Source organism: Salvelinus alpinus, chromosome 16, assembly GCF_045679555.1.
Source record: "Salvelinus alpinus chromosome 16, SLU_Salpinus.1, whole genome shotgun sequence".
NCBI classification, from domain to species: Eukaryota; Metazoa; Chordata; class Actinopteri; order Salmoniformes; family Salmonidae; genus Salvelinus; species Salvelinus alpinus.
This window is the reverse complement of record NC_092101.1, coordinates 22438395-22455279: the sequence shown is the minus strand read 5'-3', so window position 1 is coordinate 22455279 and position 16885 is coordinate 22438395. Positions and strand designations below refer to the sequence as shown.

General features: G+C 40.4%; 2 protein-coding genes across 4 annotated transcripts in view; one reads left to right on the top strand and one right to left on the bottom strand.

Annotated features, from left to right (window-relative positions):
• Positions 1 to 414: 414 nt before the first annotated feature.
• On the bottom strand, positions 415 to 9668 carry depdc1a (DEP domain containing 1a). 3 transcript variants are annotated; one of them, XM_071345402.1, is made up of 13 exons: positions 9447 to 9603; positions 7786 to 7863; positions 7343 to 7608; positions 5661 to 5805; positions 5451 to 5569; positions 5234 to 5364; positions 5097 to 5144; positions 4816 to 4953; positions 3232 to 4233; positions 2579 to 2751; positions 2311 to 2487; positions 1750 to 1938; positions 415 to 1533 (listed from the first exon to the last, which is right to left on the bottom strand). In XM_071345402.1, the coding sequence occupies exons 3-13, from the start codon at positions 7573 to 7575 to the stop codon at positions 1390 to 1392; spliced, it is 2499 nt and encodes an 832-aa protein (XP_071201503.1). In that variant the 5' UTR covers positions 7576 to 7608; positions 7786 to 7863; positions 9447 to 9603; the 3' UTR covers positions 415 to 1389. The 3 variants fall into 3 exon arrangements, with proteins under 3 accessions (XP_071201503.1, XP_071201502.1, XP_071201504.1); XM_071345401.1 differs by lacking the exon at positions 7786 to 7863 and having other exon boundaries at positions 9447 to 9668; XM_071345403.1 differs by lacking the exons at positions 3232 to 4233; positions 7786 to 7863 and having other exon boundaries at positions 9447 to 9608.
• Positions 9669 to 15566: 5898 nt separating this feature from the next.
• LOC139541147 (leucine-rich repeat-containing protein 7-like) overlaps positions 15567 to 16885 on the top strand; it is a 234853-nt gene continuing 233534 nt past the window's right edge. Inside the window, exon 1 of the mRNA XM_071345428.1 lies at positions 15567 to 15897. The gene's annotated coding sequence lies outside the window, so the exon portion shown is untranslated. The remainder of the gene's footprint in view (positions 15898 to 16885) is intronic.

The following is a 16885-nucleotide window of genomic DNA, read 5'->3' as shown; positions in this document are numbered from 1 at the left end:
AGTATTTAGAACTAATTGGATGGATTCCAGATTAAATTTAACTCAAATTTTTACAATAATCTGTGTAGGCACCCACACAGAGGGTGTTTAAGGTGCAGATGTATGATTAACAGGGGTCTTCCTTTTCTTTATCCCGATCTAGAGGGATGAAGGTCAGTTGAGGTCAGACTCAGAGGGACATGCAATTCATCATCTTCAGTTTCAATGCACTTAGAATTCTAACAGCAGAGCTCTGCCACATTCACCAGGTGTAGTGCAAAGATACATGGAATTCTGTGTCAGAGTTAACACTGTCTCTCCCTTCTGGTGCCAGACAGACAGTACAAGGACACGGAGGTAAACAAATATGACTAAATAAACCCCGTCCTAGAACACTAATAAAGGCAAGTACATTTGCACAATTCGTAAAGAGGATTTTGTTTTACAGTTGAACACTTTATTGTCAAGAACGTTGCATAGTAAACAGATGTTTTGCGGGGAAATAACAATACAAGTCAAAGGGTAAACTGATATGTAATTGATGGCTCTTCCTTTGAGGTTAGGTATACAGCTATAAAGAGGTATTGAGAAAATGCATCTAAATGAGTCCAAAAGTCTCCCTTGTAGGTTTAATACTTCATAAATGGCAATAAAAATACATATTTGTCAAGTATATATATTAACCATTGTATTGACTGGTCTAAACTACTGTTCATTTAAAAATGACAGAAAAGTGCAAAACTTCATTATCCCAAATGGCTGAACATAACTTGCCAGGATTTTTTTTTTTTAAATAAAATCCCACACCAAAAATATACAATAAAGTAGTTTGAGCTCAACTTGAGAATGTTAATGGAATAAAAATACAGAGAAGTGACGTGTCAAAACATACACAGAAAAACATGAACAATGTTAAATTATAAGCATTTCATACAACCCTATGAAAATAAACTAGGTAGACTAATACCATGCTTAACAATAAAATGAATCCCTGGAAAACGCAAATGCTTGAAAGTTTAAATTCTGTACTTTGATGTCAATTGAAGTGTATAAATCTGGATCAATTTCAAAATAAATCTATCAGAATCGACTCCCAAATTGTCATTTGCTTACAGGCTCCTCTTCAGGCTCACTTATTATACTCCCATACGAGGTCATCATCAATCCCGAATAAATTATTTGGTGCACTAAAGATAAATACTGCAGTATTTAGAAATTACATACACAAAAACATTACTTAACATAAAACATGCATAATTCAACCCTAAAGACAAATGTTACATAGTTGCAGTCTAAATTGTGGTGGTCCCCACAGTAGTTTCCTCCCACCTTCCTACATTTAGCTGCCAGGTCTAGTTTCAAGCAACAACAAAAATATTCCACACAAACAGTTGCCTCCCAATTGTACCTTCAGTTTCTAATTCCAAAAGCTTTTGGTTTCTTCATACTTATCAGCATTGGAGGTTTGATCTTTGGTTTATCTTCAAAAAGCTGCGCCTCGCTCTCAGTCGTTGGAAATCGGAGAGCGTAGATGTCTGTATACTGCCTCTGAAACTGATGATACAAAAATGTATTAGCTTTAGATTAACACTTTTTGGGGGGGGGATACATTGTACACAAATGTGCAGTGAGATTACATTTGTACATTTTAGTCATTTAGCAGACAGTCTTGAGTGATTTACAATAGTGAATGCATACATTTTCGTACTGTGTAGTGAGATAAGAGAATATGAAGAAAGTGTTCACACAAGATGCCGTCTAACTTGTTACCTGCTTGAGCTTCTTCTTCTTGTCCTTCACAGACATGTTCTTGTCTTTGACCAGGCTCTCCAGCAGGTCAGCGATGGCAGCCTGGGACACACTCCGCTTCTGCTCCTCAAACTCCTCGGTACTGATCTGTCTGCAGAAGGAGTAGATGGGCATGGGGGCCCCCACACCACCACTACCTGGGTAGGTTATCTAGAGGAGGAGAGGATAGTCACACTTTCAACACGTCGCGGTCTACTTTCTTTAAAGGTAGACTCAGCGATATGACGTAGATGCACAAAGTAAATAGAATAGTGGGTCAATTTCCACAACTAAGAGCATTGAAGCGAGAGGCTAAATTTCTCAGCTGTTTTGGTCCCATAGCTACCACATTGAAAACAGCGTGAAGGGAACTTCCTTCACCGGGAAGTCTTGCATCTTGCTCATCGCAATAGCTAGTGTTGCTCATGGCAACGTTATTTCGTTGAGTCTACGTTTAAAATCAATGAAAATTCTATTTCATGACAACTCACGTAACCAACTATGGTATGTAATAGATACCTTATAAGAGTGACAGTATTATACCTGTACTTTTCTGAGGTATACCAGGTGGTCTCGAACAGCGTTCTGCAGATAGACTGGCACCTGGAGTATCTCCTGGTGGTGATCCATGAGGAAGGAGACCAGTCTGGTGGCCAGAAGCTCATCCAGGTCCACCTCTTCCTCACAGCCCAGCACGCAGCGAGAGAACGTATGCACCATCTGGAAACACAATGGGATTGAATAATGGAGTTGAGGATATGTTCAAATCAACACGCAGAATTGTAAAACCTGTGTTTCTCTCAGCCCTCACCAATGTGCGTGTTCCTATGGCGTCATGGAGCCGAGGCATGTCCACATTCTGACTCATCCGGGAGATCATTCTCATCAGCAGCTGGAGCTTCCTCCGGCTGGCAGGGGGCAGCAACAGGGTGCAGAGCTGCAGAGCCTCAATGGCCACCCGCTCCAAATGAGGTTGGAGGAGACCTTCACACATATACACAATCACACTACTGTACACTGGAATGGCATGTATTCAACCCTTGATATGCATCAGATCAAAACGATGCATACACACCACTAGGACTTGAGGCTAATGAAATGCATTGAAGCGGATTAAGCATCTGTGTGATTTCACTTGGAAGATTAAATCAATATCTCAAATCAATATCTCAATGGCAAAAAGCCCTTGCTTCTCTACAGCAAGAACTGCATTAACTATGTGTACAAGTTATTAAATGTAACGTCATCATTAAATGTAATTGTATAGGCATAATACGTTAAACAGGGCAGTTTGAAGTTCTGGAAAGTATCCAGATGATTACAATTGAAATGCTTGCAGTGATAACCTTCTCTTAAAGGAAAATTAGAGTCTCACCCCATATTAGTGCAAGCCCAATGAGCAATGTTAGGCCAGGTGTTAAGACATGCAAAAGCACAAACACAAGCATGCAGATGTAGGCTTACTTTGCTCGGAACTCAGACGGCGTGCATAAGTGAACACAGAGGGCAGAGCAAGGGTTGGCCTGGACAGGTCCAGAGAGCTCTGACAGCGCCTGCTAACAGAAGGCCCAGCTCTGAGGTCTCGGAGGTCCATGCTGCTGGCCCTCAGGTTGAGCAGACTGGGACCCCTCAGGCCAACAGTGGAGGAGGAGTCTGGCTTCACGGTGATCTCTGCTACAGGGGCGTTAATACTGAAACAGCTGGCAGACATCCCTCTGTGCTCAGCTATATCCAAACAGGTACCAATGCTCCTAGGGCGCTTGGGCTTCTGACTGACTGAGAGGTTGTCCATTGGTAGTGAGATGCTGCTTCTGACCCCCTCGCTTTTGGAGCTGTGAGTGCTACCCTCTACAGACATCACACCTGAACTGGTGATGCAACTGGGAGTTGCCATGGTGACAAAGACTTGGGGTTCAGAGTAAGGGTAGCTGTCTAAAACAGACAGAGAGTCAGTTTTATTCTGAGGTGGGGTGCTGTACTTGCTGCCACTGTTACTTTTGCAAGACACCAGACTCTCTGTAGACTGGAACAACTTGTGTTGGGAGCATGAGTCAGCTGATTCATCCAAGATTCTCTCCAGGGAGCAACTACTGGGTCTTCTGAGCCTAACTGATGAGGCTCCACTGCTCTCTGACCGTACAAGACTCGGAGAGCTGCCTCCCAGGACATCCCCAGAACTGTCCCTTCGGCCTGTCAGACCCATCTGGGGGACCCTCCCGACACAGCCCGTCTTCAGAGCTGCAAACGTGGACTGGGCCTTTGAGCTGAACACCTCTCTCATTGGTGAGTCGCCCTCTTCAAAAGCCTCTTTCCGAATTAAGCTCAACAGCAGACATTCCGTTGATTTGAACAGGTTAACAGCACCGTTCATGTGAGGGTTTTTTGCAGGCTGGGGGTAGCTGGGCTCCTCTTGGTTTTTTCGCTTTCCTCTTTGAGTTTTAGGAGCCACAATGTAGCCACATAAAACTAGCAAGAGACCAGACAAAAACAAAAACAACACTTGTGAAGCCGGCAGGACATAAACAAGGGAGTTGGCACATTGTGGGGAAAGGGAATAGCTAATTGGACACACATGAGTTAGTTATAACAAATGTCACAGTCAGCCACAGAGCAGTCGAGTCACATCCTCTGTTAGGAGGGAAATAACACAAACCAGTTGCAGTTTCATGCTGCTTGTATCTGGTCAATCTTATTGTTCAGTTGCAGAGTGGAGACAAGACAAACTAAATCTTATCCAATAGAGCTCTTGTAAAAAAATTGAAAGTTCATATAGAAGGATGAATACTAGTACAGTAAACTTTTTAGAACATTTGCCTGAATTCAATAACCACACCTGAGATTTGTCCTCTACTTTAACTTACAAATGACTGCAAATGTTGATAGCTTAGTTGCAAAAGATGGAAAAATTACATTATAGGTTAATTCAATCCAGGTTTTAGTAACACTTTAGGTTAGAGAGGAACAGGGAAACCCAAAAAATTAAGTTTGTCAAACCATTTCACCTCTAACACTGCATTCAATTTTAAAGCTTGCAAAATGCATACATACCCAAGATGTTGACAAACAACTCATAGTACTCAAATGTAAGAAGTGGCTGAGGGAGGCTGTAGAAGTAGTCAGAGACCGTTTTAAACACATCCCTCTCAAACCCAGGATAGGATGGCTGGTTGGAATCATACTTCGGCCCTAGAACGGGTTCAGTGACATTTTTTAGATGTTGGTCTGAAAACATAGCTCTCATATTGAGAGCCTAGTCTTGTTTTGTGTAAGGTGAAATCTATTTCTCAATACAATATGCCACTAAAACAGTTGAGTAAAATCTTACTTACAGTTCGCAAGACATTTCATTGCAGACAAGACCCAGTGTGGGAGGTCATCTGTGGAGAAAAGGCTAATAAATGACCATGCATCTTACATTTTGCGTACACACAGTGCAGATATAAATCAGAGAAAGAATAGGCTATACCAGTCTTGTCCTCAAGTGTAACAACCCCATGCTTGTTCACATTGGTCATGTTGTACACAATGTTTTGAGAATTGATGTGTCTTGGATCCAAAACATCCTCAAGCGCAGTCAATCCCAATGTTTTCTGAAGGCTGAAAGAATAAAGAGGCAATGTAATAAGGATCTACTCATTAAAATGTTTAAGAAGGATTTCAAATAAATGAAGAGTGAATCTTACTGTGTGAGAGTGATGCCTCTCCAAACATCCTGAATATCTTCCTCTGTTAGTGCTCTGGCCTGGACCACTTCAATCACAGGCTCAGTCTCCATATCTTCTTTTGATGGATCCACATTTTCCTGTGAGAAACAATTTCTCAGTCAATTATGTGAGCAAATCATACCGGGGGCACAATAGGAGACCATTTTCTAAAATATCAACAATACTTACTGTAGTCTCCTTGTCAGGTTTCTTGGAAGTCCTACATTTGAAGAAGCCTTCCTTTTCTTTCATTGAGAAACTCTTCTTTACTGATGCAGGCCCTGATACAGGTGGGCGATGGGGAATTGGTTTCAAAGGAGATGTTGAAGCAAACCTAGGACAGCAAATGTGAAATAATACAATTATTTCAATGAAACACTCAAAAAGATTACTCAGGCCAGAGATGGTAGAGAAAGCGAGATATCCCACTCCCTCATTCTTTCGGGGTGGGATCACACTGGTTTGCTTATTGCCCCCACCCCGCGGAAGGGGTGCCCCAGAGATTGTAGATTTCTGGTGGGCAGGGACAATACACACACGCCATGGCTTAACGTGACCACACCCCCGAGTAAGGTGCAGCCGTAGGGTACTCCCATGTTAAATTGCCTACTTTAAGCATAAGCCGACAATGTTTATTCTTTTATTGTATCATTCTATAAAAATTGTGGAAATTCTTGGTTGATCATCTAACATACTTCCATGTCGTCTTAATCAACAAACTACATCATACCTAAAACACTTTCATTCTAGACGAAAAAATGTTAGCATGAACAGAGACTGTTGCATGGAATGTATGTCACGATTATCAGCCAGAGACAATTCCAACAGACTTTCTTCAATTAGCTAGCTAGCCCTGCTTTTAAGATGCTGAAAAGCTGTTGTGTACCGTTTTGTTTGAATGGAGAAAAGACCACCTAATTAAGTTTAATCAACTTCCCAAGGACCAGGTCAGACAAACCTTATGGTTTCAGGCTATTGATGATGGAAAGCTGTGGGCTCCAGTTACTCGGTACATTTGTGTGTTCAAGCGCTTAATCACCGGTAAGTTGCTTTGCATAAAGCTTGCTAGTTAGCTTGTAGTATGGACTAGTGAGCTGTATCTGTCCAAATAACAGCTATAATATTCTTCTGTATTTTAATATTTATGCAAGCCTGGAGATTCCACCAAGTAGGTGTAAACATCGCCATATAGGCTACTTTTGTTAGGGCCATTTGGTAAGGTTGTATGCCCAGCTGGACTCCGGCAAGTTGAAAGGACATATAGGCAAGCCAACAAGAAGCAACTCTTTCAAATAACTACACTGTTCAAGGGTAGGCAAAAAGTGGAAGTAGTTACGCGACTAGCGAATTAGATCGAGACTAACTTATCTCGCTAGCCAGACTAACCAACCGGCGAAAAAGCTAGGGGTTAACAAACAATGACATAAGTATAATGTGACATCTTTTCTGTAAGTGTTAGCAGGTCGGGTAACAAATTAGAGTTGCAGAATAAGTATCATGCAAATAATTTGTTGTGACTGCCAAGTATGTTAATATCGACAAGGCCGAAAACATTTACTGAAAAAAAAGGGCGGAAAGTGTCCGTTTGCTTAGGATGATGCCAAAGTTAAGCTAATTAAATGGGAGTAACCTACTCGGGGGCGTAGTCACCTTAAGCCACGCCTTGCTGTGTATCTATAAGTAGACCAAATTCAGCTGTCCCCCCCTCGAGTGAGAATGTGAAAGATTATGGAGGAACCGTGAGCTCATGCGGGAAAGTATGTTCACACGAGAGAGGGAATGCCCACTTATATGCTGGCTGTGGTCTACAATTTTTTCAATGGTAAACAGCCTGATTGAACTATTTATTCACCGTCTAGGATTTAGGCTACCTGTAGAGATGGCTGTTGTCTTCCAAATCTTCTGAACCCCATCTGCCCTTCACATTCTCGATCACATGATTTTTGAGGAACTTCTTCAGCAGTTGGATAGTCTGTTGTCTGGTGACATCTGGTCCAAAGTTACTATTGTTCCTGAGCAGTTCGTGTAGCCAGTCGACAGCTGCTATGGCAGTAAAACAGTTCCCATACACTCTGAAGTGTTGTCGATGTTTCCGCAGAGGCATCCCTGCTCGGAATAGCTTTGTGACTTCATTCCACTGCAAATTAAAATTGTTTTAGCTAGCTATATACACACACACAGTACTTTCAAAAGATGAGCTAGTTATCTGTAACATTACATATTGTTTAAAGGTGCAATCTGCAGGTGATACATACATTTTTGGACTTGTGTGAATTAATTATGTACCCATTGATTCTTGAAGAATATAACATACCTCATGAGCTTTGTTTAACTGTCATACCCCATCAGAACCCAAAATATAAGCTTGTTTTACTGTAGTTGATTAACCAGCCTGTAATACACAAATTTGTGCAAAATCGGGTAAACGTTCCTTACAAGCCAGAATTTTGAATAAAATTACATTTGCACTTACTCTACCGGTTGTCTGTGAGGTTTGTTCAATTTTGTATTCAGATTTCAATATATAAAAAGTGGATTTTTCTCCACCCTCCCCTGATTCAGAATATACAATTTTTATTGTCATGGCATGCTTGGTTCAATAGCTACTGACGAGCAAAAACCGAATATCCTATGTAAAACTGACTTTACCTTGGTGCCAAACCGAACCATATACATACCTCTCTAAAAAGTATTTCATAAGTATATTTTCTCAAATTTCGAGCCGCTGAAGTACAAACAACCTGTAGAGTAAGTTAAAATGTAATTGAATTCAACATTCTTACTTGTAAGGAATATTTACACACAAATGTTTTCAGAATGTATATACACCAATGAACTGTATCACAGCCGGACTAGTTTTACTCCAGTGTTTGTAAACAAAATAACACTTCATAGAACTATAAATGTAACACTATATAGCCTAAAAACATGATCAGTTTGGTATAATGGATAGTCATAGTCAGTCTTTGCATCCATTGCTCTCAAACTCTAGGCTGTGAACGTTTAGAAACGTCAATCATCGCTTGAGATATTGGATTTCGAAACATATGGCCCTTATCTTTCAGCAGAAAGAAATAATCCTTCAAATAAAACAGATAAACTGCTACAGTAAGTGTTTCACACATCCATACAGCTATGGGTGACTCCATCCAACAAAACTACCCTTCTGCTACACTTCCAGAATTACGCTTACACACAGGTGGTCGCCTCGTCTTCCACAAGTGCTGTAACATTTAGATATGGCCATGTGGGAACAACTTATATTTTCATGATTTATCGCCGAAATGAAAGTTACGGTCCTTGCATCCAAAACAATACCTCGTTAATTTTCTGATTGTTAAATGCCCCAGCGCTCAAATTTCCCCCATACAGAAGGACACCTTCATCCAATGACTCGTAACGTTATGTGTAATGGAATTGAGAGTCGTGATCAAGGGCTACCATAGTTTTGTCTATTAATTTGAGTGGTTACAATTCTTCAGCCCCATCACTCATCTTTCTACCGAAACAGGGGCGGGGAGTGTTTCAACTGCTAATCGCTGATGTGATATCATCCTGACGTCAAATCAGAAAAGGAAAACGATCAGGGGTTTGTCACTAACTAGCTAATCCCCAGTAACATATTGCTGGCCTAAAATCTGTAGGGCTGTCCGACTCTGGAAAAAACAACACCGATAACAGACAGCGTTACATTGTGAGTGATTTGCACAGTTCTAGCCAGCTTGCAGCATAGTTAACGTTAGCCAGCCAGTCAGCCAAACAACCCACCAAAGTTGCAACATACTAACGTTAGCTAACTAGCCAGCCTATTTGCCCAAATTGCAGCATAGGTAACTAGGTTGCCCAATTTACACCATAACTAGTTAGCTCGTTTCCCCAAGTTGTAACGTTAGCATAGCTAGCATCGTAACACTAGTTAACGGGTTAACGTTAGCTAGCTAACTTCACAAAAAGAAGTGTACAAGAAAAGCTTACCAGTTTTGTCGCCCTGTAAGGCCCAGGAGTGACAATATGATTACTCATCATATCAACGTGCAAACAACCCAAATTATTGTAGTTTGTTGGTTATCGGTGCCACATTGTCGATGCAGCGACCAGTGGCATTCCACACCGTTTAAAATTACGAGCTTTCTTCTGGAGGCAGCTGATTGGACAACATCTTTGTCATGTGACTATTCATAAGGCTGGTGGACAAATTACACAAAAGAGTACTGTGGGATCCAAACAAATAGGCGAGACCTTTGGCGAGAATCATGAATGATTACGCAAACACAGGCAACAATGTATGTCATTTTTATTAGAGATTGTCAAAATTATATCATGTAGCAGTGAATTCTGAGAAGCATCACTTTTGAGAGAAACAATTGAATGTAGACTGCCACCTAGTGCATACAGTATGACCCCACAACAAACAGAGCAGTACAGTAGCCTACAAAACTAAAATACGTTAATACAGTTTGTTTAGTTTACTTACCAACATTTAACTATAAATACAGTGAGCCGATACTGTAAACATGAACATATATAAAACAGGGATTATAGCCATTCATGAGACGTAAAGTAACCATTCATGAACAGGCAGGTACTGTTCTTTGATGTGATTGGCATCAAACTTTGTGACTGAGTTTTTTGTTTTCTGAACTGTCTACAACAAAGCTGTTCATTAAACGCTGGTGGCTAAATTGTGCAAATGGTCCTAAATATTGAAATGAAAATGAAAACTCCAGGATTGAAAGAGGGACGAAAATTAGGTATTTTTGGGAAGCTGACAGAAGGAAGCAAACTAGTGTGGTTTCTGCTCAGATCTTCAGAGGAGGAGGAGGCAGCTTCAGTACACACAGTCCCTCCTGCTGAGCTCTGCAGGACAGGAAGCTCTAATACTATCATCTCATCACCAAGGGCCTCCACTGTCCAGGGTTACTGCCTCCCCCGGGCCCATTGTTCCACACACTCATTCATCCCATTAATCCATCCGCAGGATGAACCTACTCTACAGAGTAGTAGATGCTGGTTCCCGTAGACAAGTCCTCCCTTATTCACCAACATTTATATTATTCCATAACTTAAACCTGGAGTCTAATCATATTCAGCTATACTTTTTTATTGATGTACCTTTCGTCAGGACATGGGAAAGGTAGTAACACAGCAGAGAACTGTCGTGTGGGAATAACAACTGTAATCACGTGTATAAAACCATAGAATCTCCTTCCCCCTGTGTAATATCAGGATAACAATGTGTAATTTGGGTATTTTGATAATGGTTTCTTATAGCATAGATCTTTGTAAAACCTTCAAAAAACAATATGATGATGGCTAATGGTGAGGAGGGTGAGTTTGACAGATGGGTGGGAAAACAGAGCAAGTGGCTCTACTTTGTATAATAAAAGGCCTGGGTGAGTTGAATTACAGTGGGACACAGCTGGATAGCAACACTGTCTGTAAATCATCTAATAAGGGCCTCTCCTTTTGTTTCTTTGAGAAGGTTTCTGAACTTTGCTTCTACAATGTGCTAATGACGAATAAACCAATGCATATACTGTTTAAAAAAAAATACATCTAGCACAGAGGAAACAGTGATATTAAATGGAAATGGTTTTCAAATCAAATACAATTTTATTGGTCACATACACGTGTTTAGCAGATGTTATTGCGGGTGTAGCGAAATGCTTGTGTTTCTACCTCCGAGAGTGCAGTAATATCTAACAAGTAATATCTAACAATTTCACAACAATACACACAATACACACAAATCTAAAGTAAAGGAATGGAATTAAGAATATATGAGTATTTGGACGAGCAATGTCAGAGCGGTATAGACTTAGATACAGTAGAATAGAATACAGTATATACATATGAGATGAGTATTGCAAAATATGTTAACATTATTAAAGTGACTTGTGTTCCATTATTAAAGTGACCAGTGATTTAAAGTCTATGTATATAGGGCAGCAGCCTCTAATGTGCTACTGGTGGCTATTTATCAGTCTGATGGCCTTGAGATGGAAGCTGTTTTTTAGTCTCTCAGTCCCAGCTTTGATGCACCTGTACTGACCTCGCCTTCTGGATGATAGTGGGGTGAAATGGCAGTGGCTCGGGTGGTTGTTGTCATTGATGAACTTTTTTTGCCTTCCTGTGACATCGGGTGTTGTAGATGTCCTGGAGGGCAGGTTGTTTGCCTCCGGTGAGGCGTTGGGCAGACCGCACCACCCTCTGGAGAGCCCTGCGGTTACGGGCAGTGCAGTTGCCATATCAGGAGGTGATATAGCCCGACAGGATGCTCTCAATTGGGTGTCTGTAAAAGTTTGTGAGGGTTTTAGGTGCCAAGTCAAATTTCTTCAGCCTCCTGAGATTGAAGAGACTCTGTTCCGCCTTCTTCACCACACTGTCTGTGTGGGTGTACCATTTCAGTTTGTCAGTTTGTCAGTTTGTCAGTAGCCTCTTAACACCTCCTGCAGTGTGTTATCCAATTAGGCATTGCTGTGACACAAAAGATGAAATGTAAAAGGAGGGAGGTTAGATACACATGATAAAAAGGTTTAGGGTAGTGCTTTAGATTTGCTAATGTCAAGACTGATTGTAAGAAAAGATTGAAAATTAATAGATGGGTGTTGCATTGTCCAACAGTAATAGGAAAACAAAAACACTAAACTAGTTCCTGTGTCTTTTACACATACACCTCAAATCTCAAAACTTTGAAGACTTGCACAACTTGAGACACAGGGTTGGAGAGGTTACTTTCTAAATGTAATCAGTTACAGTTACTATTTACCTGTCTAAAATTGTAATCAGTAATGTAACTTTGGAATTTACCCAAACTCAGTAACGTAATCTGATTACATTCAGTTACTTTTATATTACTTTCCCAATAAGAGGCATTAGAGGAAGACAAAAATGTATTTTACCAATTGAACAACATCTATTGCAGGGTAAATCAATGTTAAAGTTTACATAGCTGGCCATACATGGATGTTACATTTTACTTTATGGGTTGGTTTTGTAGGCTTCTTCTAACCCATCGTTTTCTACTACATATAGTAATACAATTAAATTCTATCTTTACATTAATATATATCATTTGTAAGTCCAAAATGGATGTAGCAACTACAGATTGCCCCTTTAAGTCTATCAAAAGTGTGTGAGTTTGAGCATGTGTCCATTAGGCCTATGGATTTTATTTATCAGCAGGAATTAGATTGAGCAATAAAAGTCCCACTTTTATTCCATAGGCTGGGATCCGCACTATGCAGCTGTTGCAAGAGCATATTTTTCACTAGCTGTCCACTGGTTTAAAAATCAATGATTTATAGGCAGCTTAAACTTCTTGAATTCAACCATTATTGGGTTCAAATTCTCATTTAGATTTGTGAACAGCCATCCACAGCAACCACAATCCGTAACATGCTGACCACACAGCTCGCATCACGTGCGCGAGCGTTGCAAAATAAATGTACACATACATGTTATTCAATTATTGCACCTAGACTGCTCACGTGCGTCAACGAGCATCTGCGTAGCCAGGCACTAAAACAGAACATGGTTCTATTTGTGACACTTTAAGCGCTGCAAGTCCCGCCTCTCCCATCTCCTCATTGATGTTTAGGAGCATATACCCACGTGGTTGAATGAAAGATGAACTGAGGTTCACACTCCAATGCAGTTGGTAGTGGTAATGCCTCTTAAAGTTGGTTGCCAACCGCCATATAAAGTCCAAAGAAGAAGAAGCCTGAAGGAGGAGAGATTACTAGAAACAAACTCGGTTTACCCTTTTATCTGTGGATTAATTGTTGGTGTAGAGGACCTTGTGCATTTCAGGTAAAATGTGATTCACATCAATGTGCTATGTAGATATCAATAATAAGTGATATCCGTATCGCTGTAGACTACACTACTGCTGTCATCCTTACCTCCAAGCTTTTATTCAAGCTGGATAATCTTTGGATACCGACAGCAGTCGCACCATTGGAAGACATAGCTTGGACTGTAGCCTACAAAAGCCTATTCCTGCTTTTTTCCCGCAATCCATCAAACACATTTGGTGTGTCATGATAGTGGTCTCTGACTTGGGGTCAGACTAACTCAGGTGGAACAAACTTAAACTTGCGTCTTTTTTCAATGCTGATTTGAATGTCAAACATCCTTTCTGAATTTAAAAGTAATCCTCGAAGTAATCATTTCGTTTTTCAAAAGTATCTGTAATCCGATTACAATATTTTTCCCCGCAACATAACGGATTACAGATACCGTTTTTTGTAATCCCTTACATGTAATGGATTACATGTAATTCGTTACTCCACAACCCTGTTGAGACAACACGTTGTATCTAAAAGCTTCTGCTGTACACTAGTCATATTGTCCAAGATGCAGACGTCCTCATTGAAATGATTTGTAACACATCCTCATGCTATGTCTCCTCTGCCTTTACATCACCTTCACTTAGGTCCATGTATGACATATACCTCGTGTATGAGTAATGCACAGCCTGTAGGATGCATTGATGCTTTATTTTCATACTCCATGCTTGACCCAGATCTGTTTGTACTCTTGCCATGCTCTGCAGCTAATATGTTTTGCATATATTACTCACTGCAACCATCCCCAACAAGCCACCACCAGACCCTCTTTAGCTGTGATCTAGATCTGCAGAGTAATGTCTATTGCAGTAAGAGAGGTATATGTCATACATGGACCTAAGTGAAGGTAATGTAAAGGCAGAGGAGACATAGCATGAGGATGTGTTACAAATCATTTCAATGAGGATCACTGTGCAATAGCTCTTGGCCAGCAGTGGACGATTATGGCCTCATATAAACTACAAGTGTGGCCCTCAAATTATGCTGGAATGAAAGCTTCACTATGTCTTTGGCTGCGTTGAGTGAGGAGGGGTGTGTAATACACAAGTATATGATACAGTGGTTAATGTTTTGACTTTGATTGAATAGCATGTATCTAATGAGTACACCATGCATGCATCTCTCTTCTAAAGGTGCAACATTGAAAAGTAAGTTAGTAACCATCAATTATTTGGTATATAAGTAACAATTCATATTCAGAGGTTCTTGAAATATTCAAAATTCTGAGTTCATAGAAACATTTCAAACCGGCTTGGAGTCAAGGACTAAAGACCATCAGCTGTTAACAGTTTTTATCACATCGCTTCTCCACTTTCCACATATCAGTCTGTTGCTAAGCAACTGTAAAATAAAACAGTAAACCTCAAGTCAGATAACCTCCTACCAATCACCCTCCACTTCATATTCACAGCATAGATATGGGCCTTTCGATTATTACATAGGAGAGGGGCGATTTGAAGGGGAGTGATTATGATGGCATTTTTCACAAGGGACGTACAATTCTATTCAGAAGAAATGTCTTTATAGATGTTTGAAGGCTACATTCTTGATGTAATTCTCTGAATAAAAGTTTGATCAGTTCCTTCATGTGACATAGCTTTGTTCTTCGATGAGATTCTTCCAGGCCTACTGATACCATGCTTGTGGATTATGAAATGAGGTTGTGTAATTTTATAGTATGTCACTATGTGGACATTCATGTTTCATTAGACTTATGTGGCAGGGTGCTGTACTGTTGGTCTGTCACATGGGGATACCTGGGTTGGGTCTGGAATAGCCTATCTTTATTCAGTGTATTCTCAACAATACCATATTAACACTGTAATAATACCCATGTAAATACAGTGTAATTACAGATTATGTGCACATTTCGGACTGTAATAAACTCACATCATTCATTTTATTGTTTTGTGTAAATCATATGCATAATATCTTTAAATGTCTAATTACACAAACAGATAGACTACTGTTGTAGGTACACAGGCTAAAGGCCTCGATAGATGTAATAAATATATATTTTTTCCCAACTCCTTGAGGTGATAAAAAAAAAATATTGCTCAGAAAAGGTCTGCATCATTGAGGATAGATGTCATCATAAATAGGGAATGTAACCATCTGTATCAACAGCCTGCACCCTGTGAGTTCACAATCTGGCTTCCAGTTTATGAACATCGGCGCAGTTATGTTAAAATTCATGTCAATCAAACATATGAGCCAATCCGCGTTGCGTAGGGGTGGGCGCTCCAATTGCCAATGAACCTGTTTGATTGACATTGTAAGTCTGTAGCGCAGCGCATGCTGTGCCCATCGCAGCAAGTGTTACAAAAGGCTGCTATTATATGCAAGCGAAGTATCTAAGTAGATAAATGATTGAGAAATCAAAACACCATTCGAGGAAGTAGCTATACCACATACCTACATTTACTCCGACCGTCACCACCCGATAGGAAGAATTTGTGCAAGTTTAATTAAGAACGTGACTAAATTGTAAACTAGAGGATTTGACAGAGGGAAAACGACTGCATTTGTTGTGACCTTGTGAAGGTTTAATCAAAATGTACGACCTGCTCAATACGGTAGGTAATTTTTTTAAACACAAGTGTTATGCATGTGCATGTTCTTTCTGCTGCGCAGGAGGCTCGTTACATCATGTAAACTGTACGGGTCCAGTGAGTGCTATAGTCTACTGTATCTGCATTGTGGAGGAGAAACTACGCCTACCGAATTAGGCAAAAACGTATATGCAGATAAACCCTTGTATTTACTAAAGTGAGTATCTTGGCGCAGGTTTTTTTTATTTTCAATATTTACTGTAACATATAGGCTACTACTGTATACAAGGATACCACTACTCAGCCTGGTTTCATAGACTAGACGTAACAAAGTAAACGAAAATAGGGGACGCTAAAAATAGTATGATATGTTATGTTTGGTAAGGTTATATAAGACAGATGGTTACTTAAGGCAAAAACGAAAGTAGGGTGGTTGGTTGGGGTGGATGGGCGGGCGGGCGTTCGTAACATATTTTACGTTTGCAAATTCGTAACATGTAATACGAATTGTACACTGAACAAAAATATAAACGCAACATATAAAGTGCTGGTACCATGTTTCATGAGCTGAAATAAAAGATCCCGGAAATTTTCCATATGCATATTTCTCTCAAATTCTGTTCACCAATTTGTTTACATCCCTGTTAGTGAGCATTTTATCCTTTGTCAATATAATCCATCCACCTGACAGGTGTGGCATATCAAGAAGCTGATTAAACAGCATGATCATTACACAGGTGCACCTTGTGCTGGGGACAATAAAAGGCCACTCTAAAATGTGCAGTTTTGTAACCCAACATAATGCCACCGATGTATCAAATTTTGAGGGAGTGTGCAATTGGCATGCTGACTGCAGGAATGTCCACCAGAGCTGTTGCCAGAGAATTGAATGTTGGAGGAGTATTTCTGTCTGTAATAAAGCCCTTTTGTGGGGAAAAACTCATTCTGATTGGCTGGGCTTGGCTCCCAAGTGGGTGGGTCTATGCCTTCCCAGGCCCACCCATGGCTGCAC